Below are 23,106 nucleotides of genomic sequence, written 5' to 3'. Positions count from 1 at the left end.
ATAAAAAAAAAACGAGTCAACTGAGTAAGACAAACAGTGGTGCTGTTAGCTACAGTTGCAGACATCAGCTGTGTCAGTTTCTTCTTCTTGTGTATCCCCCCCCCCCCAACACCACCTTGGTTATTGAAGAAAAGCCATTTTTATACCAACATTAGCACTGCAACAAAAAAACACAGCCCTCTCATTCCTGACTCCCAGGGCACAGGTAAAAAAAAATAATCATTGAACCTGGTTAAACCTTTGCCACAAAGCACTCTGTTATCTACCTTGCAATCACCAAGACCAAGAATAAAATGATAGATGCTGGATGAATTTTCCAGATAGGGATGCATCAATCCTATTTTTTTCTCTCACGATACCAATTTCAATACCTCAACTCAGGGTATGTGCCAATAACAAGAACCGATCCGGAAACAGTCCTCTCTTTTCCCCCAAATTTAAAATCTATATACCCCACTGCGTGGAACAAATATAATTAATTTCAGTAACATGAGACCAGGGATTGTTGTGGCACTAAAAACTCAGCTGGCTGACTGGATGAATGGAAACAATGAATTTTATAATGACATTGAAAAAGAAAATTTATTTAATGTGGATCAGCCACGTCATGGCCAATACCCAATCTGCTTAATAAGGTCAGCCTCAGCGTTGATACCGATCCAGCATATCAGATTGGTGCATCCTGCTTTGTAGTATTAGGAACACCGTGCAGTGTTTTGGCATCTGATAAACCTTCAAAATCAGGGGTGTAATTACAAAATCTAAACTTTCCAGGTCGTATTTAATCTATAGTACCTGTAGCAGCATGCCCACACCAATGCACCTCTTTGCATTTTTATTATTTTTTCTCTGAATGCCCACAAAAAGGTGTGATACAGCTTCTCTTCTTTCTGCTGACCCTAAACCTCACCCTAACCTCAATGTGGGAGGTTGCCCTGCATACTATATGAAAGTACTTGCATTCAAATTCCAGTTGCTTGATGTGTGTTTACTGCAGTGATAGAAGGAGATACCTCAACAACCAGAAGGCCAAACAGCCCAACAGAAAGAGTCAGAGAGCAGACAGCTAGAAAGAGAGAAAATTGACTCAGACAGGGGGACAGAGCTACAAAAAAAAAAAATGAGAGACAGACTCAGCTGAGATCACAGCAAGGTACCCTAATTGAAAAAGGCGAAAGGAGGAAATCATTAAACCAGCCCGACTGGTGTCTCACTTATTAGATTCCCCTGCTGGTGTCACGCTGATTAAATTCCCCCTTGTTTCCCTTAACAAACTCTAAACTCTCAGACAATTTGTTAAGCAGAGGGATTATAGAGAATTGCAAGAGGGCTGTGTGCTTGTGTGTATTTAGCTGCATGTGTAAATGTGTGTCTGCTTAAATATATTTTTTTGCTCTCACACGTGCTCTCACAACCCCTTCAAGTTGCAATTTGAAGATACATAGTGTCTCTGTGCTGTGAAATTAAACATTTCATTACAAGTTTTGTTGACACTAATAAGGCATTATTACTGCTATGCTTTACAGCTGCTGTAATGAAAATCTCTAGGAGAGATGTCCTTAATATCTAACACTACAGTGCAGCCCATTTCTGTAGCCAGTGCTTATGTCCATAATTAGGAGGAAAGCAAAACATTTGGCTGAGATTTTGTTTGACAGTATTGTGAAATATTGCCTTCTTGAAAAGTCTCTTGACAACATCTAACTGAATGAGAAGGGAACTTAACCTTCTTGCCGTTTTTCTTTCTGTGTTGTCAGTATTTCTCTTATTCATTCTCTTGAAGTCTGTGTGTTTCACTCTTTTCCCTCTCCCTCATCATCAGTATCATAATATTTTCCATCTGCTCTGAGAGATGGAGACATAAAGTGAACCTGAGCCAGCACGAACAGCTGCAGGCATCTATTCCCATATATTACAGTACGCCTAACCTCCACATATTCCCTTTATGTGGAGCCCATCACCGAGTACACTAGACCCCATTACTCTCATTAGTTTTTACAGCACTTGGCTGGTACAACATTTGCATGGAGTCAAGAGGACGGCCTGCTTATATAGTTTCAGCAAAACAGTCGACATGCCATTTGAAATGCACCGCAAAATGTTTGTTTGTTTATATGGTTTATAGAGACTTACGATGCATATCTCACAATATTAAACCAAATTATGTTGCTATGTTGGCAGATCATTTCCCTGGAGTCAGAAGAAATTTCACCTGTCATGATGTGACTTGTTTCAAAATCAACAACACAAAACAAATAAACAAATTAATCAGCGTGCTGTGAGGGAAGTTCACTGCCTTAAAGTAAACGTGATGAAAACATTTGCATTAACATCAAAGAGATGCACCAGCCAAATGGCCTCCTGGTGCGTTAATACAATTTGACTTAAAAAACATCTTGAAATGAGCTTAATTCAGACAGTTTGGCTACAAGCTGTAATGACTTGACAAGCCAGTTGTTTGTGTATTCATGAAAGGTCAAAGTCAGCCAGGTGGATGGTATAATGTGACTCCTTTTCAATGGAGATGAACTCGGTTCACCTTATTCCAAGGTAAATTCACTTGTTTAGAGGTTTTGTGAAACAGCACTGGACACAGTTCTCTCTCTCGCTCTTCTTTTTTTTTTTTTTTTTTTAAGAGCACTGACAATAGTTACCGCTATTGTGTTATTATGGACCAACTGCCTCCCAAAGTACAAAACCACTGAGCTGAGTTGGAAGGCAGAGGCTTCAAATAAAATTATGTCTCCTACTAGCCTCAATATGTCTGAAACCTGCTGAGGTAGTGCAACAATTTCAGTGCTTTCACTGTACAGATACAGCCGCTCAAACCAATCAAGACATGCTGTAATTTCCCTATGTGGCCCACTGCATATGCTGACAGGATGATACCTACTGCTTTGACATTTTTATCAAAAGAACACGTCTAACCAGCTCTATAGCATAGAGTACTGTCACTTTATATCTGACCGTCACATCATTTTGCTGTGCATTTTAATTTGCTGCTGCTGAAGTACCTTCTCCCACTCCCAAATATGTCTGCAATGTGCTGATGTATTACAAATTCAGCACTTTGATTTTGCATAAAGCTCTCATCTTTGAACTGAGCTTAATTTTGCATTTATGTAAGTGCAGTGTGTGTGTATATACAGTATATACACACACATCTCCCCACAGCTCTCTGAAATACATTTATAGCAGGTAGTAAGCCATCTTAAGTGCCACAGAGGTCTGTCTGTGCTATGGTAATGGGCAGAGTTTGGACTACAGTGTAGAGTATATGCGCATGTGGGTCTTTCCTACATTCATCAGCAGTGCGCACACCTCTGTGTGTGTGTGTGTGTGTGTGTGTCTGCATGCATGCACACACTGCAGGCTGAAGTCCCAGACTGGCTCGACAAGCTTAATACCATTATCAAGATTTACAGCGATGCTCATGTGGGACTTACATCAAAATGGTTGGTGCACAGCACAGACAGAACCCGTGTCCCAATTAGAGAGCCTGAGGAACGGCAGTACACACAAAACACAAGGAGACGCACAATCCCTTTCTCATACAATCTCTGTGTCTCACTATCTTTCTCTCTCAGACACTTCTGCATATTCACAATCTCCTGAACTCTCTCTCACACACACACACACACACACACACACACACACACACACACACACACACACACACACACACACAATCCCCCTGGGGACAGTGTCTCTGGCCTTTGCAGCTGGAGGAGAGAAAGCGCTGAAACGGTGGAAATGAAGAAAGAAAGTGAGAACAAGACAGAGAAAGAGCAAGTGAGAAAGAGAGACTGGAGCAGCATCCCAAACAGTTCAAGATGAACAAGACGCTGCTTCAAGCTACAAAACGCTCCAGAAGTCGGCTTTGGCTGCAGTTAGTTGTTTGTATCAGCGGCACATTTTCCCTATGAACCGATTTAATGATTTAAAAACTCAAATTGTACTGAACTGTTAAAGTATGTAGCTATTTCAACATTTTTTCTTTAGAAGAGCATTGTTAATTTTTAATATTTCAAATAAAAGCAACCATTGAATTCAAACAGACAGATCTTTTGAGTTAGTTCATAGTTTGGAAAAAGCTATAAACCACTAATTTCCATTTAGAAGACAATCCCTTGACTCTATATTCTAAATTCAAAATGTAAAAGAAATGAAGGCAATGTAATCATTTTCAACAAGCAGTCTCTATGCTGTGAATGTGTATGTCTGTTCACGTCTGTGTATACCAAAGCGTGTATACACTTGCAGCATGCATTACTGCATATGCCTGTCCTAAGTGTGTGTGTGTGACCATGCATGTGCATTTCCAGAAAACCAGGAAGAGCTTTAATGATAGGCCAGAAAATGCAGACCAAGCATCTCCCTCTGAAAGTCTCAGAGAGACCAATTCAACCGCCGAGCCGGAGATGTGGGGAGCGCTGAAATGTCTGAGTTGCTTCTGAGTCTCTGTTCATTATAATAAAAACATACCTAATACTAGATGCTCTCAGTGTCAATTCAAAACATCTTGATGATTCATTATTGGGTGCCAAAGCATTCTGTGATTCTCCTTTCACAGTGCTTTGGCATGGAAACAAATGACCAATTTCAATATTAAACTCTCATGAATTATTCATGGTGGCTTGTAGGGCTTTAGGCATGGAAATTTTAGATGGCATAACCTCGTGTAATATCAAAACAGCTTGTGACAAATGGAAATGCACAGAGCTCAATGAATTCTTTTGAAGCCTACAGGATAGTACTTCTAGAGTTAATAACATGGTAAGACTTAAGTATGAGCTTCATTCAGGTACATTTACGAAGACTTATTCAACCTTTTCTACAGCACTACATGGTGCTCTGCAACAGGCCGTGTCACTTATGATATAGCAGTAAAATAGTATCATTTGTACACGAAAACCTCAAACCTAAAGTTCTGATAGCAACTTTATTTCTAAGTTTAAAAGATTTGCCTCCAGGTTGATCTGTGAAAAAAGAATAAAAAGGGACATTTATTCAATAACTGCTCAATTTGAGGTAGTTTGATATTTGAGAAATAGCTCCAGACTAATTAGTTCTGAAATGTATAGATCAGGACCACATTTTATCCTGATGTGATAAGCATTCATTTGACTCCAACCATTGCTCTAGGATATAGAACAGCTCTATTTTCTGAATCAGACATAAGTGATGCTGCAGTGATTTTTATAGATCTGTATAAGGAGTGCAGATATAAAAGGACTGAAATAGTGCTCCTGAAGTTGATAGAGGCCTTGGAATGTAACATGTAGCTCTCCCCCCTTTTCTCCTGAGTTTTCCTTGCCTTTTATTTGCCCCACTCTTCTTCTCTCACTTTCTTTTAACAACTCTTTCGCCCTTGTTCTCTTTCTCCGTTATCCTTTGTCTCTCTCACTAAGTTCTGCCTCCAGTCAGTGTTGTCAAACACCTCAGTGACAGAGATCTTCCTCTCGCTAATCTCTTTCTTCCACCCTCACTGTCTTCTGTACTCTTTCCTCTCTCCATATTTTCTCCAGCCTTGACTGAGCTTCACCCTGAACTACCAAGAAAAAAAGAGAAATTAGCGAAAGAAGCTTAAGCAAGACGTCTGTCCTGCCTGCAATAGTTCCTCCTCCTTCGCCTTCTCAAAGCTAGCTACAAACACACAACACAAACACACACCTGAACACCCACAGCTACACTCATCCACAAAGTTACAACCACACACAGACACAAATGCATTCCCAAAGTAGAAGACAACAATCAATGTCGGCCAGTCACAGTTCAATAAGCAGACTAAACAATGTTGCTTCATTATTACTGTCTTGTTTAACAGCACATGAACAACACTGAAAATCAATACACTGCCACACGACAGGGGTGTGTGTGTGTGTGTGTGTGTGTGTGTGTGTGTGTGTGTGTGTGTGTGTCTGACCCACTCAATGGAGCAGCCAGCAGGAAAAGGTCCTTGATGATTAAATGTCCACTTAAACAGACCTCCGAGACAGCTGTGTGTGTGTGTGTGTGTGTTTGTTTGTGTTTTAACCAATTCTATGTATGTGACATGGGGGAAACGGTAAATCTGCTTTGATTGATTTTCTACAGGCAAATTGGTTGCAACACTTGGTCTACAAAACCAGAATACAATCTGTTTTGTTTCCACAGATTAAAGGCCTTGTTTAGAGTATTGACTGGAGAAAAATTAGGAGAACCCTAACCTGAAATAGCACTTTAAAGTTGAGACGCCTTTTGAACTTCAGTCTTTTTTAAAGTAGTTACTGTTTTTCATTAGCCTTCCCCTCCTATCGACCAGATTCTGTTTAAAGTCTGACATTTCCGTGAGGCAATATTTCTTACTTCTACTACTACGGCTAAGACTACAGTTACTCTTGTTACTAGAACTGTAAATGAAAATATACTGTCATTTGTACGGAACTTTTAAATGCAAAAACAGAATGTATCCACTATGTAATGAACATCAAAAGCCATCAATAAAAGAAGGCATAAACAATGTAAAGTAAATTTAAAAACAACGAAATGTGCCCTTAAAAAAGGAAAGCAGTTCAAATAAAGTGTCTTTTAAAAGGGTCAGTGCAACCAAATTCATAATTAAATGAGTAACATATTTTCTCGCTTACCTCTAGTGGTATCTTGCCATGCACATATAGATTTGGTTTTATGTGCCCAGGTTTTGAGATATCTGTCCCTGAAATTTCTGCAGCCTCACCAATACAGCAGAGGTGAATAGAATTTCGTTTGTGGTGCCTACAGCATTAAAAGAAAATGAAAAAAATGTATATATACAACAGTAGCATTTCTTTCCAGATACAATGTCCCCTTTACTCTAGATAATCCACAGACCCTATTGTGAACAGTTTTTATAGGGACTATGTCTTTGGTGTGAATGCCACAGTCGAAATTCACTCACCTCGATTTTGAGGTGAAAGCAGAAATCTCAGAGACACACGTCTTAAAACCCGGAATAATATGCTTTATGTAATTTGAATGAACAGACCCTTTAAGATATTATTTATGATATCAGGATTTTGACTTTTTCCCACTCACCTAAGCTCTCTAATGCACACATCACTACAAAGTCTATATAACCCTGGTGGCACCAGTCTGTCTGAAACTTTGAAGCATTTTGTTATCTTAACTCTGTGCTCTGTAAATAATTCATCGGACACACCTCCCCTCCTGAGCTCTGAAGGCCAAAAGTGATGGAACTAAAAGCTTAAAGGACTTAAACTGAACTCTACAATGGCACAGTGTGGAGGAAACTATATTGGGAAGGTGAGGACTGCTCTTTTCCCCTGAATCCTGCAACATATAGGTCCCTTTCAGCCGGAGATTAAATGAGGAGTGACACAACATTTGCTCTAAAACTCTTAAACTTAACAGTGCTGCACGCTCAACCCCTTTTCCTCATTTACAGAAAATAAATAATTTCTATTTATGATCACCTTCATAAAAAGGCAATATTGTGTGGAATATTTCCATTAAATCATGGTTAATACATCACAAGCTGGTACCAAGCAAGGATCACATGCATACTGTCTGCTATGAGTTTTGTATTTATGGTTCCGTTGCATGATGTGATTTCAGGATGAAAGTAATGGTGAGTCTTTCGAGCACTCGTTTCTGTAGCATTGTTGACAATGTTCTTCACCAGTTCACCACTACTGAGTGAATACAGTAAAATACTGCAGATGCTACCACAAAGTCCAAAAAAAATAAACAAATCTGAACTCCAAACTAACTGGCAAGTTTGTCATTAGCTGTGGGTTTCAGTTCATTTTCAAACTGAAAATAAACTTTTGCGAGTTGCAAGTTGACCTGGGGCCAAAACGGCAGCCCTGCCCTCATTTTCTGACAAGACCTCAGCACTGAGCGGAGATAAACAAAAACCCTGGAGGAGCCCAGAGGAAGAAGCAACACAAATAACCACAGCAACAATACACGGATTTGGAGGAGCTAGAGGGAGCCGTGGGCATTGTCTGGCTGTAGTCAGCTCCTTTCTGCTTCTTTTGAAACTGTTCTTTGGGTGTGGATGACATTTCTCAGAACAGAGAAGGGGGAAAAACACTTCAAATGTTTCTGCAAAGTTTTCCTCCTTGTGTCTTTTGTTCAAAGTTTAAATCTCCCCTTCCCCCAAGAAGGAAGAAAGGAAAGAAAGAAAGAATGAAGGGAGAGACTCGGACCAAAATGGAGAAAGATGAGAGGGAGTGAAGAAGAGATGGACACAAGACAGTGTAAAAGAGAAACAGAGATGGACACAGAGTGAGGAGAAAACAGAGGGAGGCTCACAGACACTTATTTCATGTTCTTTTGATGTGGTGAAATAACCCTGCTTTGACACTATGACATAAGTCTCCCGCTCATTCATCTGCTCACAGAAAAAGTAACCCCATACACATGATGTCATTGGCACAAGTGTAAAATATATAGCTTACAGATGGCTACTTGCCACACAGTACATACCATGAAGCATATTTCAACAAGTAGGCAACAATGTTGCTATTGTGTGCAGCGGGTACAGTTGTAACCAATTTATTTGAGGTAGATGTCCAGGCATGATGTGGCCCTGTACAGTATTCTGGTGAAAAGCAGAGATTGGTTATGAAACCCTAAACAGGATGGATATACTTTGACAAAGATGCACAAACTTAGGCAACACTGTCATCTTTTTACCTGCTAATATTAGTGTGGAGATAAGTGGCCTGGTCACTCTAAATTCCATGTAAACGTCTTCATTATATGAATATTAGTGTACATGTAAGCTTAACTCGCAGATAAAATCAAACATCCCAATATTTTTGACTGTTTATCTCAATATCAATAATCTGATGATATTTTAAGATTAAAATTACTTTTGGTGTTTTCAGAAAACACAAAACCTTTAAAAAAGGGGGCACTCCACCAATTTTACACATACGGTTCAGCTGATTTGTCGCAAGGAGTACTACTCAGCTTGTGAAAACATAATGTCTTCTGTGGCAGAGGAGGGAACTTCCAAAAGTTTGAAAAAATAAGCCAGATGATGTCATTAAGGTTACTTTGTCTAATGAAAAATGCTATATGCTTACATTTAGCAAAATGTAGGATCCAGTGTTTTTGGTGCTTGACCTATACTAGAGACTCAAAATCAGAATATCTGGCCTCTGCTGCTTTGAATTTGACCATTCTTTTTTAAATCTGTCTCTTGTAAGTCCCCCAACTTTACACAAGTGGAATACTAAATCACTACAGTACCCCTTTAAATTTACTTTAAGCCCAGGAAAAGACTACATTTAAAGCTATATAACCATATTATGATAACCAAAATGCCAAATGATTTAAAGGTATCATGGCCTAGAGATAAGCTATATAAGAGTTTGAACAAATTTGGTACAAACATAATCTGTACAGGTGGCTTTTCCCGCCTTTCTGAAACTACAACTGTCAAAATATCAGACATGGTCCAAGAGAGTGACAGGATATACCAAACCTGCCAAGAACACAACAGCTACTGCATATGGAGACACAGTGTCTATCCACACTGCTACTTTAACTGCCAAACTAACCATTCAGTGCCATTATGTATGTGTGTGTGTGTGTGTGTGTGTGTGTGTTGGCTGCCCTGTCTGGAAACCCCCTTGTATGCAAGTGTACAACAGAGCAGAGACACTTGTCCCTTGGTATACTCTGTGTGTGTGTGTGTGTGTGTGTGTGTGTGTGTGTCTATTACTCATGTTGTGGGGACATAAACCTGCTTACACAGTCACATTGTGGGGACTCACCTTCCTTTTGGGGACAAAATGAGAGTCCCCATAACATAAATCATTACATTTTAGGGCAAAGACTTGGTTTAAGGTTAGGGTGAGGTAAGGTTTAGGTTATGGTCAGGGTAAGTCTCCAGGAAATGAATGTAAGTCAATGTAATGTCCTCTGAAGTGATAGAAACACAACTGTGTGTGTGTTTTCCCAGTATTGGCGGGCTGATTGTGCCACATGTCATTGGACAGTGAGCCAGTTTGTGTGCTGAAAACCGTTACTGCACCACTACACCAGCTGTGCCTCGGGATGATGGCAACAGAAAAAAATAAAAGGAAAGCAAAAAAGCAAGAATATCTGTCTGAGGTGAATGGCTGAGTCCCAAACCCCTTTGAAATGTGCGGGATTACAGCCTCAGATACGAAACACCTGTGTGTCATTGTGATCTTTAGGGCTGTACAGAATGTCATTTTTCTTTTTTTTTTTTTTTACATTCAAAGCTTCTATCGAGGTTTTCAAATGTCTGTCATCATATTTTATGACATCATTACCCTAAAGAAAAAAGAAAAAAATCCTCAATTTGAATAAAGTGATTCATCAGGTGCATGTCTCCCTTTGTGTGTGGCAGGAGAGCAAACAGTTTTTTGACCGCACTGAAAATATTGTTTTTGAAAAGCTAAACGTCAACAAATATGAATTGAAGCAGAATATTTCGTTAGATAAAAGCATGCTGTGAGTTTTGCACATGATCTTTTTTCAATACATTTTGACTTTACAATGGTCTGGAGTTATTGGAAATGTTTGGATCACAAGAGTCGGAAACAATCCTTTGCAGCCACCACTGGAATCTAATTCTATAAATAGTATAATACTAATAATATTAGTGTAGCCTAATCTTTATCCTTTAGCCTATCCTTTAGCCTAATCCCTTTAAACAGAATGAATAGACATGCAAAAAAAAAAGAAAAAAAAAGCTGCGCAGTATTCGACTGTTGATTTTGATTTTGAATGTCAACATTATGAATGAAGATTCAAAGCTTTGAACTATTCGGTACAGCCCTAGTGATCATATGATGTACTTGTGTAAAATTAACTTTCCTCACTGCTGGGACTGGGATCAGGAAGAGATATTTTCTACGATTTCTGTGGAAAGAGAGCTAATCTGTGCTTTTTGTTGCGAGCTGAGAATGATACAAAGTGTGTGTGGGCCTCAAAAATTGCACAAAGATTTAAAAGCCACAGTAAGCTTGCACCCACAAACAAGAAACAATTCCTCAAGCCAAATCATCCAAATACAAAACAGACCATTTTTCAGTTTAGCAAGTAAAGAATTGAAACACTTAAGCAGACTAGAAAAGGTTTTCTGTATAAAAGCAACACAGCACTGAAATTAAGTAAATTCAATATTTATGTAAAAATGTGCTCACATAGAGATTCTTGGCTACAAGACTTTTCATCGGAATGTAATCATCTGCTGGGGCGTTCATTCCTTTCATTGGGGAAAGTGACACAAACAGGACTACATCATCCAAACCAGCACTCATTTGATTAAAAAAAAGGTGCTGCATATTTGTCATTAATTTTTTCTAAAGATATACAAGTTACTTTCACAAAAAGATGAATGATCTGATGTTGTCACCAACTCAAAATAAAATAAAATGCATTCATTACAGCTAAATGATGTTGGGAAAACAACAATATATGTCCACACCCTACTGATTAAAAGCAGTGATGCTTCAGACAGAGTAAAACAGTGTCCCTCATTACTGACTAAGTTGTTTACAACATCAAAGTAGCACTGTAAATTCTTTGAGAAAAGATCAGGACACGGTTCCAGTGGTTGTTGCATTTTTTTTAACTCCAGTCTTTCCTTGTCTTACTTCCTAAAGAATGAAGAATTATAAACATACAAATATCATTTGAAAAAGGGAATTGTCAGTTTTTTACATATTCATAGTAGCTCTTCCTTTGTTTCATGAACTTTTTCATTATAACCCTCTCAGATTAAGTGTGTGTGTGTGCCTGTAACTTTCATGTAATAAAATTGCATCTAGATTTCATCAGCTGACAGATGATAGCAGGGAGCGCCAATCTCCATCCTCCCAAAACACAGATAATGATGTGATACCTCAACATTTCATGAACAATGTGTCAGATGAAGTCCATCTTTGATTTAAACAAGGGTTGATCCTTTTTAAGGATGTGTAATGATCACAATTGGAATGGAGGAGTTTAAATCCCTGACTGAATCAATGAGACATTAAATGAGCTTTAAAATGCTGTGTTTGATTTGGCAGATTTGCAATGGAGTATTGTGGTTTAAACAAGTCTGTCAGAGGAAAACAGCTAAATATTAGTCATTAGTGACGAGCACACTAGTGTCATTATGTCATCCCTTCATCCAATTATGTTCATCTGCTGATTAAGTATCTCAAAACTGATCATTCCAAGACAATACATGAAAGCATAGTGGATTACTTTATTTTACATCATCACAGAGTATTAAATCCTTCGGCCTTTTGAGCAGAAATGGTTACCAAAATATTAGCACCAAAGTGGCACTTCATAGTAAAAGATTGTCATATCAAAAACTGTTTAAATCAACTGACCTGAAACTGCATAATGAGCTACAGTGAACTTTGTTTTAAGTTCAAAAACAACAAGCAGTGAAATACACACAGACTACTACTACTACTTCTGTACCTGCCATGACCAGAAGCCTTACAGAAATCCTTGGGGGAGGAAACAACAAAATACCACAAGCTGAGGGAGTAAGAAAGAGAAATTTTTAGGGTCAATCCAAAGTTGTTGTTTTTTTTTTGAATAAATATCAATAAACATTGTAAGACAATACAGCCGGAGAGCCAGAGGGCTCAAAACAGCACAGCTAACAAGTTAGCACACGTGCAAACACAAGTGATGTGTACTTGAACACACAATGTGTGGGAGAGAATCAATGAAAACAAAGCATAGCTGAAACACGCTATAAACAACTGCACAAAACAAGTCAGTAGGTCTGTACTTTTATAGCTGCACTGCTGAGTCACAATGTTGAGCACCCATAATAAAAACTGACTTTCACTCTGAAGGTTGGTGAGACACTGTAGGAGAAAAGATCTTAAATCTCTCAATCATTCAAAACAACTTTAAAGCCTTAATCCATTGACCTCATCATCACCCCATTTAATTTCAGCCTCTCTGGAAACAGTCTTTCCCAAAAAGTAATATCTGATTATCTCCACCAGCAACTGACTCAGTGCTTATTGAAGTTGGTAGCAAACAGTTGACCCTCTGGATTTTTTAAGCCACTGAATAAAAAGGATTTTAGTGCCTTAAGTGATACATTGAGAAGTAAAAATTTTCCACAGTAAAAAATTAAATGTACATTTTAACCTGATCTTAATCCCAACTGATTTCAATCTGACTGTCTGTAATAGAAACAATCTGAAATAGAAAATAAATAAATATGAATAATCTAATTTGCCACTGAATAAATCAGTTGTGCACATGAAGTAGGGTTGTTCTTCAAATGTCCAAAGTCTGTGTACATTTCCCTTCAATATGATGGCAATATCAGAGTGATGTGTCTTTTTATTCATATTGCACCTTTCTTATTTTACTCAATATTAAAGTGATCTCCCAATAGGAAAGCCTGCGTAGCAATTTCTGCACACCAAACAAATACATTCAAAAACATGCAATAAAACAAAAAGGTATGAAATGCAGACGTATGTTGAAGTAGAACCTGCAGGAAACCAATGTCCAATCTGTTCTGTACAGTCTTACATTGGCAACAAGTGATGAATAAATTCACTTTCATCATCTTTTCATACAGAAATTTGTGGAGACAAAGGCAACATTTTCCATCAAGCAAAAAAAAAACCTTCTATACAACTGGTACCTTTCACTCTGTGTAGCATGGACCAAACTTTTTTTTTTTAAGACGTATTAGCCGACTGACTCCTAGACCAACTTTTCAGTTTTAATGTCAAGCCAGCTAACTCTGCTCCATGAGTAGAGCTATGTCTAAAAACAAAGTAAACCTAGACTTTACAGTGTCAACAGTTCCATTTTAGCACTTAGCCTTGGGCAGTGTGAGAGGCAGCTAGATTGTTCTTTTGTATAAGACTGTAAAAAAGGGGCTTCTGTATGTCTCTCATTGACACACACACACACACACACACACACACACACACACACAATGAATACTAGAAATCAGCATTGCATACCACCAGCTCACCTCACAGCTTCTGTATCTTCTTGTTATTTGAAAAACGTGTTGCTTGAAAAGCTTGAAAACAGTTTAACTCTTATTATAACCCTAAAATTGGACCGTTTTTAAAGTGAAGGTGATGCAAACACCAAAGCCACTGTACGACTGTAAATTCAAGTTGAGTGAAATTATTCAGTCATCCCTTTTTCACTGTTTTTTCCCATCAAATCTCTTCCCTCTCTCTGAGAACTGTGATTAATTACTAACCCCGCAGTCTTTCCCTATCTCGCTTCCTCGCTTGATCCCTACTGTATATCCAAGTCACTCTATCTTTCTCCCTCCCACTCGCTCAACATTGCTCTGTCTGGCTTTTCTGATTCCCTGCCTTTTTCACCCCTATATGATCACTTTTTTCCCGGAGAACAAAAGATTTCAAGAAGCAACGTTTTTACAGTGGAGAGTCATTATTCTCTCCTTTCTCTCCTCTCTCCACCTACAGTGCCTTCCTACCTGTGCTCCTCTGGGGAGGTAAAAAAGCACTGTGTGCATGGATAATTCTGGAAAATAACAATGTGATATTTCATCCACACACACAAAATGGACACACAAACGCGCCTTCTCAGCAAAGTACTGCCCATATTCATTAGCCACTTAGAAATGCTGTGTTCAAATGAATCAAAGCAAACTGCTTACATGTAATCTTGTCACCCGCGGAGTAAAATATACAGAGTTCCCTATTACAGCTGATGTGGAGCCAAAATAAGCGAATGGCCTTGTACCATATGTGTGTCTATTGTACAGAGTGAGTTTGTGTGTGCACGCCTGTGTACCGATCATACACCATAAACTGTAACTGAATTGTACAGCGTTTGTCGTTTTTGTGCATTCTTGCCTGCCTGTGTGTGTGTTAGTCCATTGTTGTTCCTAAGCTTACACAGGGTACAGTACAGTAAATTAAATCATGTCTACAGCAGGAGAACAGGCAACCAGAAACCTTTTTACAACACATACTAAATCCCCTTTTTTCCACGGCATCCTACAGAATTACAATGTACTCTTTCAAAACAGGCATAACTCTTGTGTTTGTGTGTGTGTGCACACATATGTGCAAAGTGCAGACGTAAGCCTAGGAGGTAAAAAGTTACAGTGGTGATTATAGTAATTATGGTTTCAGGTTTTTGCATATTCCTTCAGATGGACCACTAGATTACCAGACAGTTTTGGCACGGAGAGAGAGAGAGAGAGAGAGAGAGAGAGAGAGAGAGAGAGAGAGAGAGAGAAAAAAAGAAAAGAGTTACTGTTGGGGGTGAAGGAGGGAGGGGTTGGACTGATGGAGCAAGGAAACGTGACAAAGGGAGGAAAAATGGTTTAAAAGGGGGTTGTAGAAAGGAGAGCGGGAGAGGAAAAGAGTTGCAAAGGAAGAGAGAATGTAGTGGCGAAAGATACGAAGAAGAGAAAGACTAATCCTTCAGGCGGCTTCCCCAACGCAGCTCAGCAAGCTTGCTCGCTTCCTCCTCCTTTTCCTCCTCCTCCTCTCCCCAATCCTCTCTCCACACTCAACCAGGAGTTGAATGGGCTTTTACAGTGCAGCTTTGTTTCCTATCAAAAAGGGGTGTGAATGTCAAATTCTCCACACAAAAAAGAAAGGAAAAAAAACACCTTCCCCCTTTCATTCTTTTATTCTTTCATTCTCCATTTCTGTGTTTGCCTTATGTTTCTGCTCTTAACCTTGTCCCTCCTTTCTTTTTTCTCCATCTTCTCTTTCACCCTCTCAATACAGGACAATGCCCACAACAAGCTTTCAGTGGAAACAAAAAGGACCCCGGTCCCAGTCTCGTGGACCCCCTGTTGTGGCACGTCGTCTTTTCTCAATAGCAGCTTAATTACATATTCATGGTGACACAAATAAGACTCTCTTGCTCCAACACACAAACATACCAATCAGCCAAAGCACCCAGCACCCATCTGCTGGTCGTGTGTCTGCACTCAAGCAATTGTTCTTTTCAGACTCATATGTAGAAATGTGTACATTTGTGTGTGTTTAAGGAGTGACACCTAAGCAATGCTGCAGCTCATAAGGTTTCCACTGCAGGAATCTGCGATAATTCTGTAAAAAAACAATACATACATCCCCAAATCTGCAGCTTGTCTTTAATACAAGTGCCATGAGCAAAAAATCTGGAGACGCAGCAGATTGGTACTTTGGCACGTATCCAAACAAAGTGTCAGAGACAGACACGGGAAGGGACAGGGGGATTAAGCTGAAAAGGCAGAAGTTTCTTTATACACGGGGTCTCCAGTAATCGCTTGCCTCCAATAAGCGCAGTGTGCTGCACATTGTTCTTGAAGCAAGTAAACCAGCCCGGACTATTTACTGGAGGTTTTATGGTATCAAATAAAAAGAATATATAGACCATGAAAAGCCTAAGCTGCCGGCTGTGGATAGAGGCAAGGTCTTAAAACAAAGAGATACAGGGTGAGATTTCAATGGAGAGCAGCTGGCATGGTGTGGAGCTCCATTTCTCTACCCGTTTCCCTCCTTCTTTCCTTTCCTCTTTCCTTCCATCTATCTGTATTGGACCTGTGTGTGTGTGTGTGTGTGTGTGAGTGAGTGAGTGAGTGAGAGAGAGAGAATGCGTAGGCAAACTCTCTCCCTCCCTCTGGCTGACTGATGAGTTTCCACCATGTTTCTAAACACACACACACACACAATGTCCCGCTGCTTGTGGGCCCCGTCCAGAACACAACAATATGCCCACTGTTTGGGCCACACTCTAATTAAACAGTGTAAATCTAACTAGAGAAAGGGACAGAGTGGTGAGAGACAGTAGCAGAGGAAGAGAATAATAAAAAGGGAGCTAAAGTGAGAGAGGCAAACAGAATGTCAGAGGTAGCAGATGGGAATGTGAGAAAGCAGGACAGAGAGAATGAGAGATGGAGTCAGAGAGAGAAATGGGGACAAATGATGGGAAGAGGAATTGAGACGATGGACAACAGTACAAAAATCTGTGGCCTGGCACTCTGTGGCATCGATTCACTGAGCCCAACTGTTTATTATGGGAATCAAAGACGCCCAGTTTCTACTTGCACTATGCTGCAAAAAATTACAAAAAATGATTAAGCTTTACCAAAATATTTCTGTGATCAATAGCAAATAAGAACTTTTAGCTATTCCATTATGACCTCGTAGTGCATTTACTACAGTATTCCACTGTTTTATCTTGCAGTATAGTATAATAACATAACTTTAAACACAATGAAGTAAGTTTACATCTTAATCTTACACTAAAATAGGCTCGTCATTTTTTGCAGTGCAGGACTACATGGGACCAGTGGGAACTATATAGTAGGCCATTGATTGGGAACAAACGGTGTTCTCTCCGAACACCCGCCCCACACAGGCACACACACAACTAACTAAAACAAAAAGCCTGGAGATGAGAGCCCCAAATGAGGCCTTAGGTTTTCACAGGCCATGAAAAATTCATAATTCCAGATCTTTACATGAAACTCTAGAAGGAATTAGGCCTAACAGCAGGAGACGCTGGGAATCAGTTTCAGAATATTTAGCTTCCCCTTTGTCTTTTCCTCTTTTCTCTAGCTCAGCCCGTCCCTCTAGTAAACATGCACGCTCACAGACACAAATGCGCACACACAAACACACACAGGGACGCATTCTTATGTTCCATCCTGGGTTTTCCCCTGCGGAGAGTGAGAGATAGTGAGTGGTGCAAGCGGTGTGACGCAGTTTGTCGACACAGCCTTTTGAAAACCACACTTGCGCTTTTAAAACCGGATTTCATCTCTGCTTTCCTCAAAGAAACGGATGCCTGCAAAGTTCTCTGCCGCTACACAAACAACCCACGTTCAGGCTCTTAATTCTTGAAATAGGCTGAGCTGTAATTGCTATGTGTTCCAAGTAAACCATATATAAAACTGTAGGTGGACAGACATAGTCCAGCATTTTCACAGTCCAACATAAAATCTACTGAGCGATTGGATGAACATGCAAGGCCACAGGCAAGGAGAAAAAAAGTCAGTAAAATCCATTCAGCAGCTAACAGAGGACACAGACTGAAAGGATACAGATAGAGAAAAGGTGGGTGGAAAAATATCTCATCACACTTAAAAGTATGAGTCTATTAAATGTACAGATGAGTAAGCAAGGATAAAACATAAAACAGGAAGGCAGAGAGGGTGAGGGAAATCTGCCATCGCTAGGCTGCTGCTAGCAGCAGGAGGGTCTTCTATACAAAACAACCCCAGACACAGTCAAAGACTTCCTTTCACACACTCCTGTGAAGGCCTATCCGAGCACACACACATGCACGTACTAGTACACTCACATACACACACGCAGAGAATGCAGCATTGTTTGACCACAGAAATAACTTGCTGTGTGTGTATGTGTGTGTGTGGCAGTCAGTCAGCTTGTCAAGTCCTAGTGGAGTGATCAAAGCTGGTACAAACCACCCAGAGAGATCTCTCCCTTCCTCATCCATTCATCCTTTCCTTCTCTCACTCCTGTCTCCCTCTCTCGCTCCGATACAGAAAAAGCATCAAATTGACCACATAAAACCTGCTCGGCCAATCGCATTGCGCTGGCAGGAGTAGCGCAGCCAATCAAATTGGCCTATTTAGTTCCAATAAATCCCAGCTGTCCCCCTACAAGCACTGAACCCTGGATGGCTGCAGTGCACCATGGGGCAGGATCAGAGCATAATGGGAGACAGCATGGGAGCTCTGGCAATATCATAATGCCAAGTGCACGCGTACACACACACACACAACGAAACACCATGTGAGCTCTGCTGCTGTTGATGATGCCAAGTTGACACACACATATAAACTCACACAATCTCCTACGTATAGACATTCTGGCAGCACACACGTGCGCACAGAAACACACACACACACACCACAGGATTTCTCTGAGAACATCCCTAACCTGCCAAGTTCATGAACACACACACACACACACACACACACACACCTCTCATGTGAGCACTTTCAGTACATCTTTACACCTCTGCACCACCGGGTTCACACATATACACCTACACACCTGCACAGACGCACAAACTTGGACACAAACACACACACTCCCACATATTTATTTCAAACTGTATTGCCATCTAGTTCAAAAATATATGTTCAAACTAAGTGAAAACGTGTCCTAGAATACGTGTGTGTGTGTTAAATTGAAAGAGAAGTGCTTCATAGCTGAAACATACCATACCACAGAAATATGAACATCTGTAACCAGAAACCAACAGAAACACACCAAATGATTTAGACTAACTTCATATAGCAGCTGACTTGTAGAACCTGACCATACTGCAACTCAGTCATCATAATAAACAAGGGGACTTTTCAGACTTTGTAGAGTGATCTTGACACCTATTCATTCCAGATCAAATGTAAAGGGGCTTAGCTAATGGCTTTTTAATAGGCCAAGAGGCTTGAGGGTGGGGCTTAGTTGGAAGGCTGACACATGTACTCGAGCTGGCATGAGAAGATCTCAACTAACACTCTCCTTTTATTGTGTGTGCACATCTGTGTGCACACAAGCATGTGTCTGTGTGCGAGAAACTTTTCCATAGTGTAACACAGTTTCTATAGCTCTGTAAAGCTAAGAGGAAGATGTCTACATGCCAGATTAAATAAAACTAAGTCCTAAAAAAGGGGTTCCGAATTAAAAGCTTAGGAGAGACCTGGATGTAAAGTGGAATGAATTAGATTGAATTCATTCTCTGTGGGATGAGTGTATTCAAAACGGATTTTTTTTTTTTATTTGAATGTTTGAAGATTCTCATCATTCATCATTATTAGATTTGAATCTGCAGCAGTGCCAGCATCATTTCCACAAACAGCATCATCCTGACCGCCATTAGTTATGAACTCAAAAACAAACTCAGCTATTAAAACTGACCAAACCACATATTCCACAGTGGAGTTAAAGTGGAGGCAAGAACTGGCCAGACACTCAATGATGCATGAGCATCTGTACAGCAGAATAATGTGGTTAAAACAACTATTTGTATTTCCCATTCAAAAGACAAAATGCACATAGAAACACAGAGTTTGTAATTGGAAGGAAGTTTTCTACCTGAATGAACTGGGAACTGAATCCAGCACTGATGCACAGAGAGCATCAGCTATGTACACAAAGCAAAACCACTCCCCCACAGTTAGGTCAATGTGTTTGTTTGTTTTGCCCCATTCAGTAGAACAACTAATGAAGTGACTCCTCACACACAAAGAACAAACTTCAAAAGGCATGAGTCAAGTTCTTTAGAACAGAGAAATAACAGACAGGAACATATCAGACAAGCCCAAACTGGGAGGGAGAGGAGAATCTAAACTTTAAAAAAGGGGGGGAGCAGAATGCAGAAACTGCACTTTTCAGGCGTGTGCAAAGATTGAGGAGTTTCATCTACCTGAAAAGCATCAACAGTTTTAGTTTCCAATTATCAGATTTCTCTACAAAAGTCAAATTGAGTCGCATGTTGGTAGCGAGGTGCAATTTATCAGAGGTGGGTGAGAGCCTACTCAGATCGTGTCCCTAAATTGCAATGTATCGATTTAACAGTAAACCAATAGAGAGCGGTCATAATGAATATTGGTGGGTGTTGAAATGCTGAAATGTTGTTCCCCAGGGCAACGAGAGAGAGAGGTGGCAGCAACATCATGTCCAATTACAGCCCAGATTCAGCACAAAAACCCTAGGCCAATCAGTAATGTCGATACCAATTTACTGACTACATGCTGGTGTGTGGACTAGGCAAGTTACTGTACCCTTTAAGAGGCTTTCAAGTAGAATATAAGTTATATAATGGAGGGTAAAGATTAACATAACACTGAGTCCTGATAGGATATTAGCATATTATACCTATAGACTATAATAGGGGACAAAATCCACTATAAGGGCCTCTGATAAAAGTCAAACTTCTAGGTCACTGAGGCCATACAGGAAATATGTGGTGAATTAAGCAGCTTGGTAAAACAACAGAAGGGTTGGACATTAATGCTTTTGGATGAACATTAACAAGGCACAAGTTCTCCCTGAGAAGGTCACTGGGTGTGTGAAAGAGAGAAAGATGTTGCCCGTCTTTCCCTTCAGCATTTCCAAGCAACAGTCTACCACATTGTGAATCTCACAGAGCTATTCAATGAAAATAAAAATGTCTTAACGGTATAAAGTTAGGGTACTTTAGGGCTTCATTAAGCCTGTGACCTGCGATATCCTCCACAAACACCAGCCGCTGTGTCTGCACGTCACTCTTCAGAAATCTCTCTTTAATATTCCTGTTATGCTTCACCAGGGGCTTATAGCGGTACTAATAATACACAACGCCTTATCATTTTAACAGCCCGGTATTTTATATACTCACATACGGTGACCTCTCTCATAAGCTAATGATGGTGAGTTGATGATATTGTGGCATTTTATCTTCAAGTGCAACCATGATGTTTGCAGCATATTTCCTCTGGGGACTCGAGGTTTTGTTGTGAGATTTGTGTAACTGTCTGTAAGCTTCTGGCGGCTGTGAGTGTTTGTGACTTCTGATCAATTTTCCAATCGAGGCAGCGAAGCGTCGCCTCTGTATTGCGAAGTGCTCTGCAGTGAGACATTAGTCGGCTAATCGTGGACTCCCAAGTATTGCCCTCCAGGTTTCACCTGAATTTAACTGCAACCTCGGAGTTGATTTAACCATTTGGAACTGAAACAGGTCCTGATGAAAAATCACTGCAATATTCAATTACGACAGGGACCTGAAGTCCCCACCGTGTTCCTCGGGAGTTTTTGCGGTCACATTCATAGCCTTTTTATCTGGTTCTCAATAGCGAGTCGAGACCCAAAAGCCTACTCTATGTCTATAGTATATTTTTCGGTCTTCTTTAATTAGCCTAATAGGAGTTTCTCGCGGGGAAACGTGAGCTGTGAGTTTTGCCGTTCAGTTTGTACTTCAGGCGGGGAAATGCGCAGATATACATGCTTTCCACCTTAAGACACTGACCGTAAACCATCCACTCATCAGCATCAGTGCAATCTAAATGGAAATATGGCAACAACAAAAAAAGTAAACCTCCACGGCAGGAGCTACTTCTGCCTCCCCGCATACTAACAGGCATCCCGCCGCTACCACACTGCCGCATCCCGACGATGAAGGAAAGGGTTCATCGCTCTGAAACATTTCAGGTGTATGAAAAAGATTTGAAAGAAGACGCGCTCTCCAGCCTTACCTTGGGCGACTCCTCGGTGTACGAGCACCAGGAGAACCAGGATCCCCGGCGTGGCGCACATCCTCACCAAGCTGCAACCCCCGTGTCCTATTCCACTTCTCTGTTCACTTTTCCCCATTACAAGCAACGCGTAAAACACATAAAAACACAAAACTCCTCGGTCCACGGTGGGGGAAATGAGACCCCCCCTCCTCCTCCGTCCACCACAGGGTCTGCTGATTAATCAAACGAGTCCAAAACCAAAGGCGGGTGGGTGTACAGCCTCTAGTCCCGATGCCTAAGTCCGTCTGAAAAGGCGCAGGTTAAGCTGTGAGAAGAGAGAGCTGGTGGAAATAACCACGGGGCCCCTTCACTCGTGTCAGCGGCACTGCTGCCTCGCCACTGAGCTCTGCTCTTCTCTCCGTGCGCTCTCTCCTTCTCCACTCTCTGCGTTTACGCAGAGAGAGAGAGAAATGCCACCGCCCTCTGGTTAACGTACTAGACTCTCTATTTCTCCCTTTATCCGTTCCCTCTTTCGTAGCCTACTTTAATAACGTCAAACTCACAAAACAAATAAAATCTCACTCAGAAAACATCTGACTCTTCATGACATGTCTGACACGGGATGTTTTTGTTGTTTGAAACGTTCAGGATGAAGTACATTCTCTCTCACTCCTTATATCATATTTAAGGCTTAAAATAACTTCATCATATTTTCCTGTAAAGACTTTTACAGTTCCAGAGCCAGATTATTTTTACTTTCTTGGATTTATTTTTTAAATCTCCTGGTGCATTTCTATGACTTGGGTATGTTTGTGTCTTGTACTATATCTGCCTAGTGTGTCGTAATTTTTCGGTTTAATCCATTCTATCTATCTATTGTTTGCGCGTGTACGGGCGTGTGCGCGCCTCTAATTGCTGCC

The 23,106-nt window shown here is 40.4% G+C and overlaps 1 protein-coding gene across 2 annotated transcripts in view; it reads right to left on the bottom strand.

Moving 5' to 3' along the window:
- unc5ca (unc-5 netrin receptor Ca) overlaps positions 1-22,763 on the bottom strand; it is a 191,885-nt gene extending 169,122 nt beyond the window's left edge. The window contains exon 1 of one of the 2 annotated variants that reach the window (XM_044195537.1): positions 22,205-22,763. In XM_044195537.1, coding sequence (XP_044051472.1) covers positions 22,205-22,322 — 118 coding nt within the window. In that variant the 5' untranslated portion in view covers positions 22,323-22,763. The remainder of the gene's footprint in view (positions 1-22,204) is intronic. The other variant, XM_044195538.1, reaches the window with a different exon arrangement.
- Positions 22,764-23,106: the final 343 nt, after the last annotated feature.

This window comes from Siniperca chuatsi, linkage group LG5, assembly GCF_020085105.1.
Source record: "Siniperca chuatsi isolate FFG_IHB_CAS linkage group LG5, ASM2008510v1, whole genome shotgun sequence".
Taxonomy (NCBI): domain Eukaryota; kingdom Metazoa; phylum Chordata; class Actinopteri; order Centrarchiformes; family Sinipercidae; genus Siniperca; species Siniperca chuatsi.
Note: the sequence above shows the minus strand (reverse complement) of the source record. Positions and strands in the feature narration are given on the sequence as shown.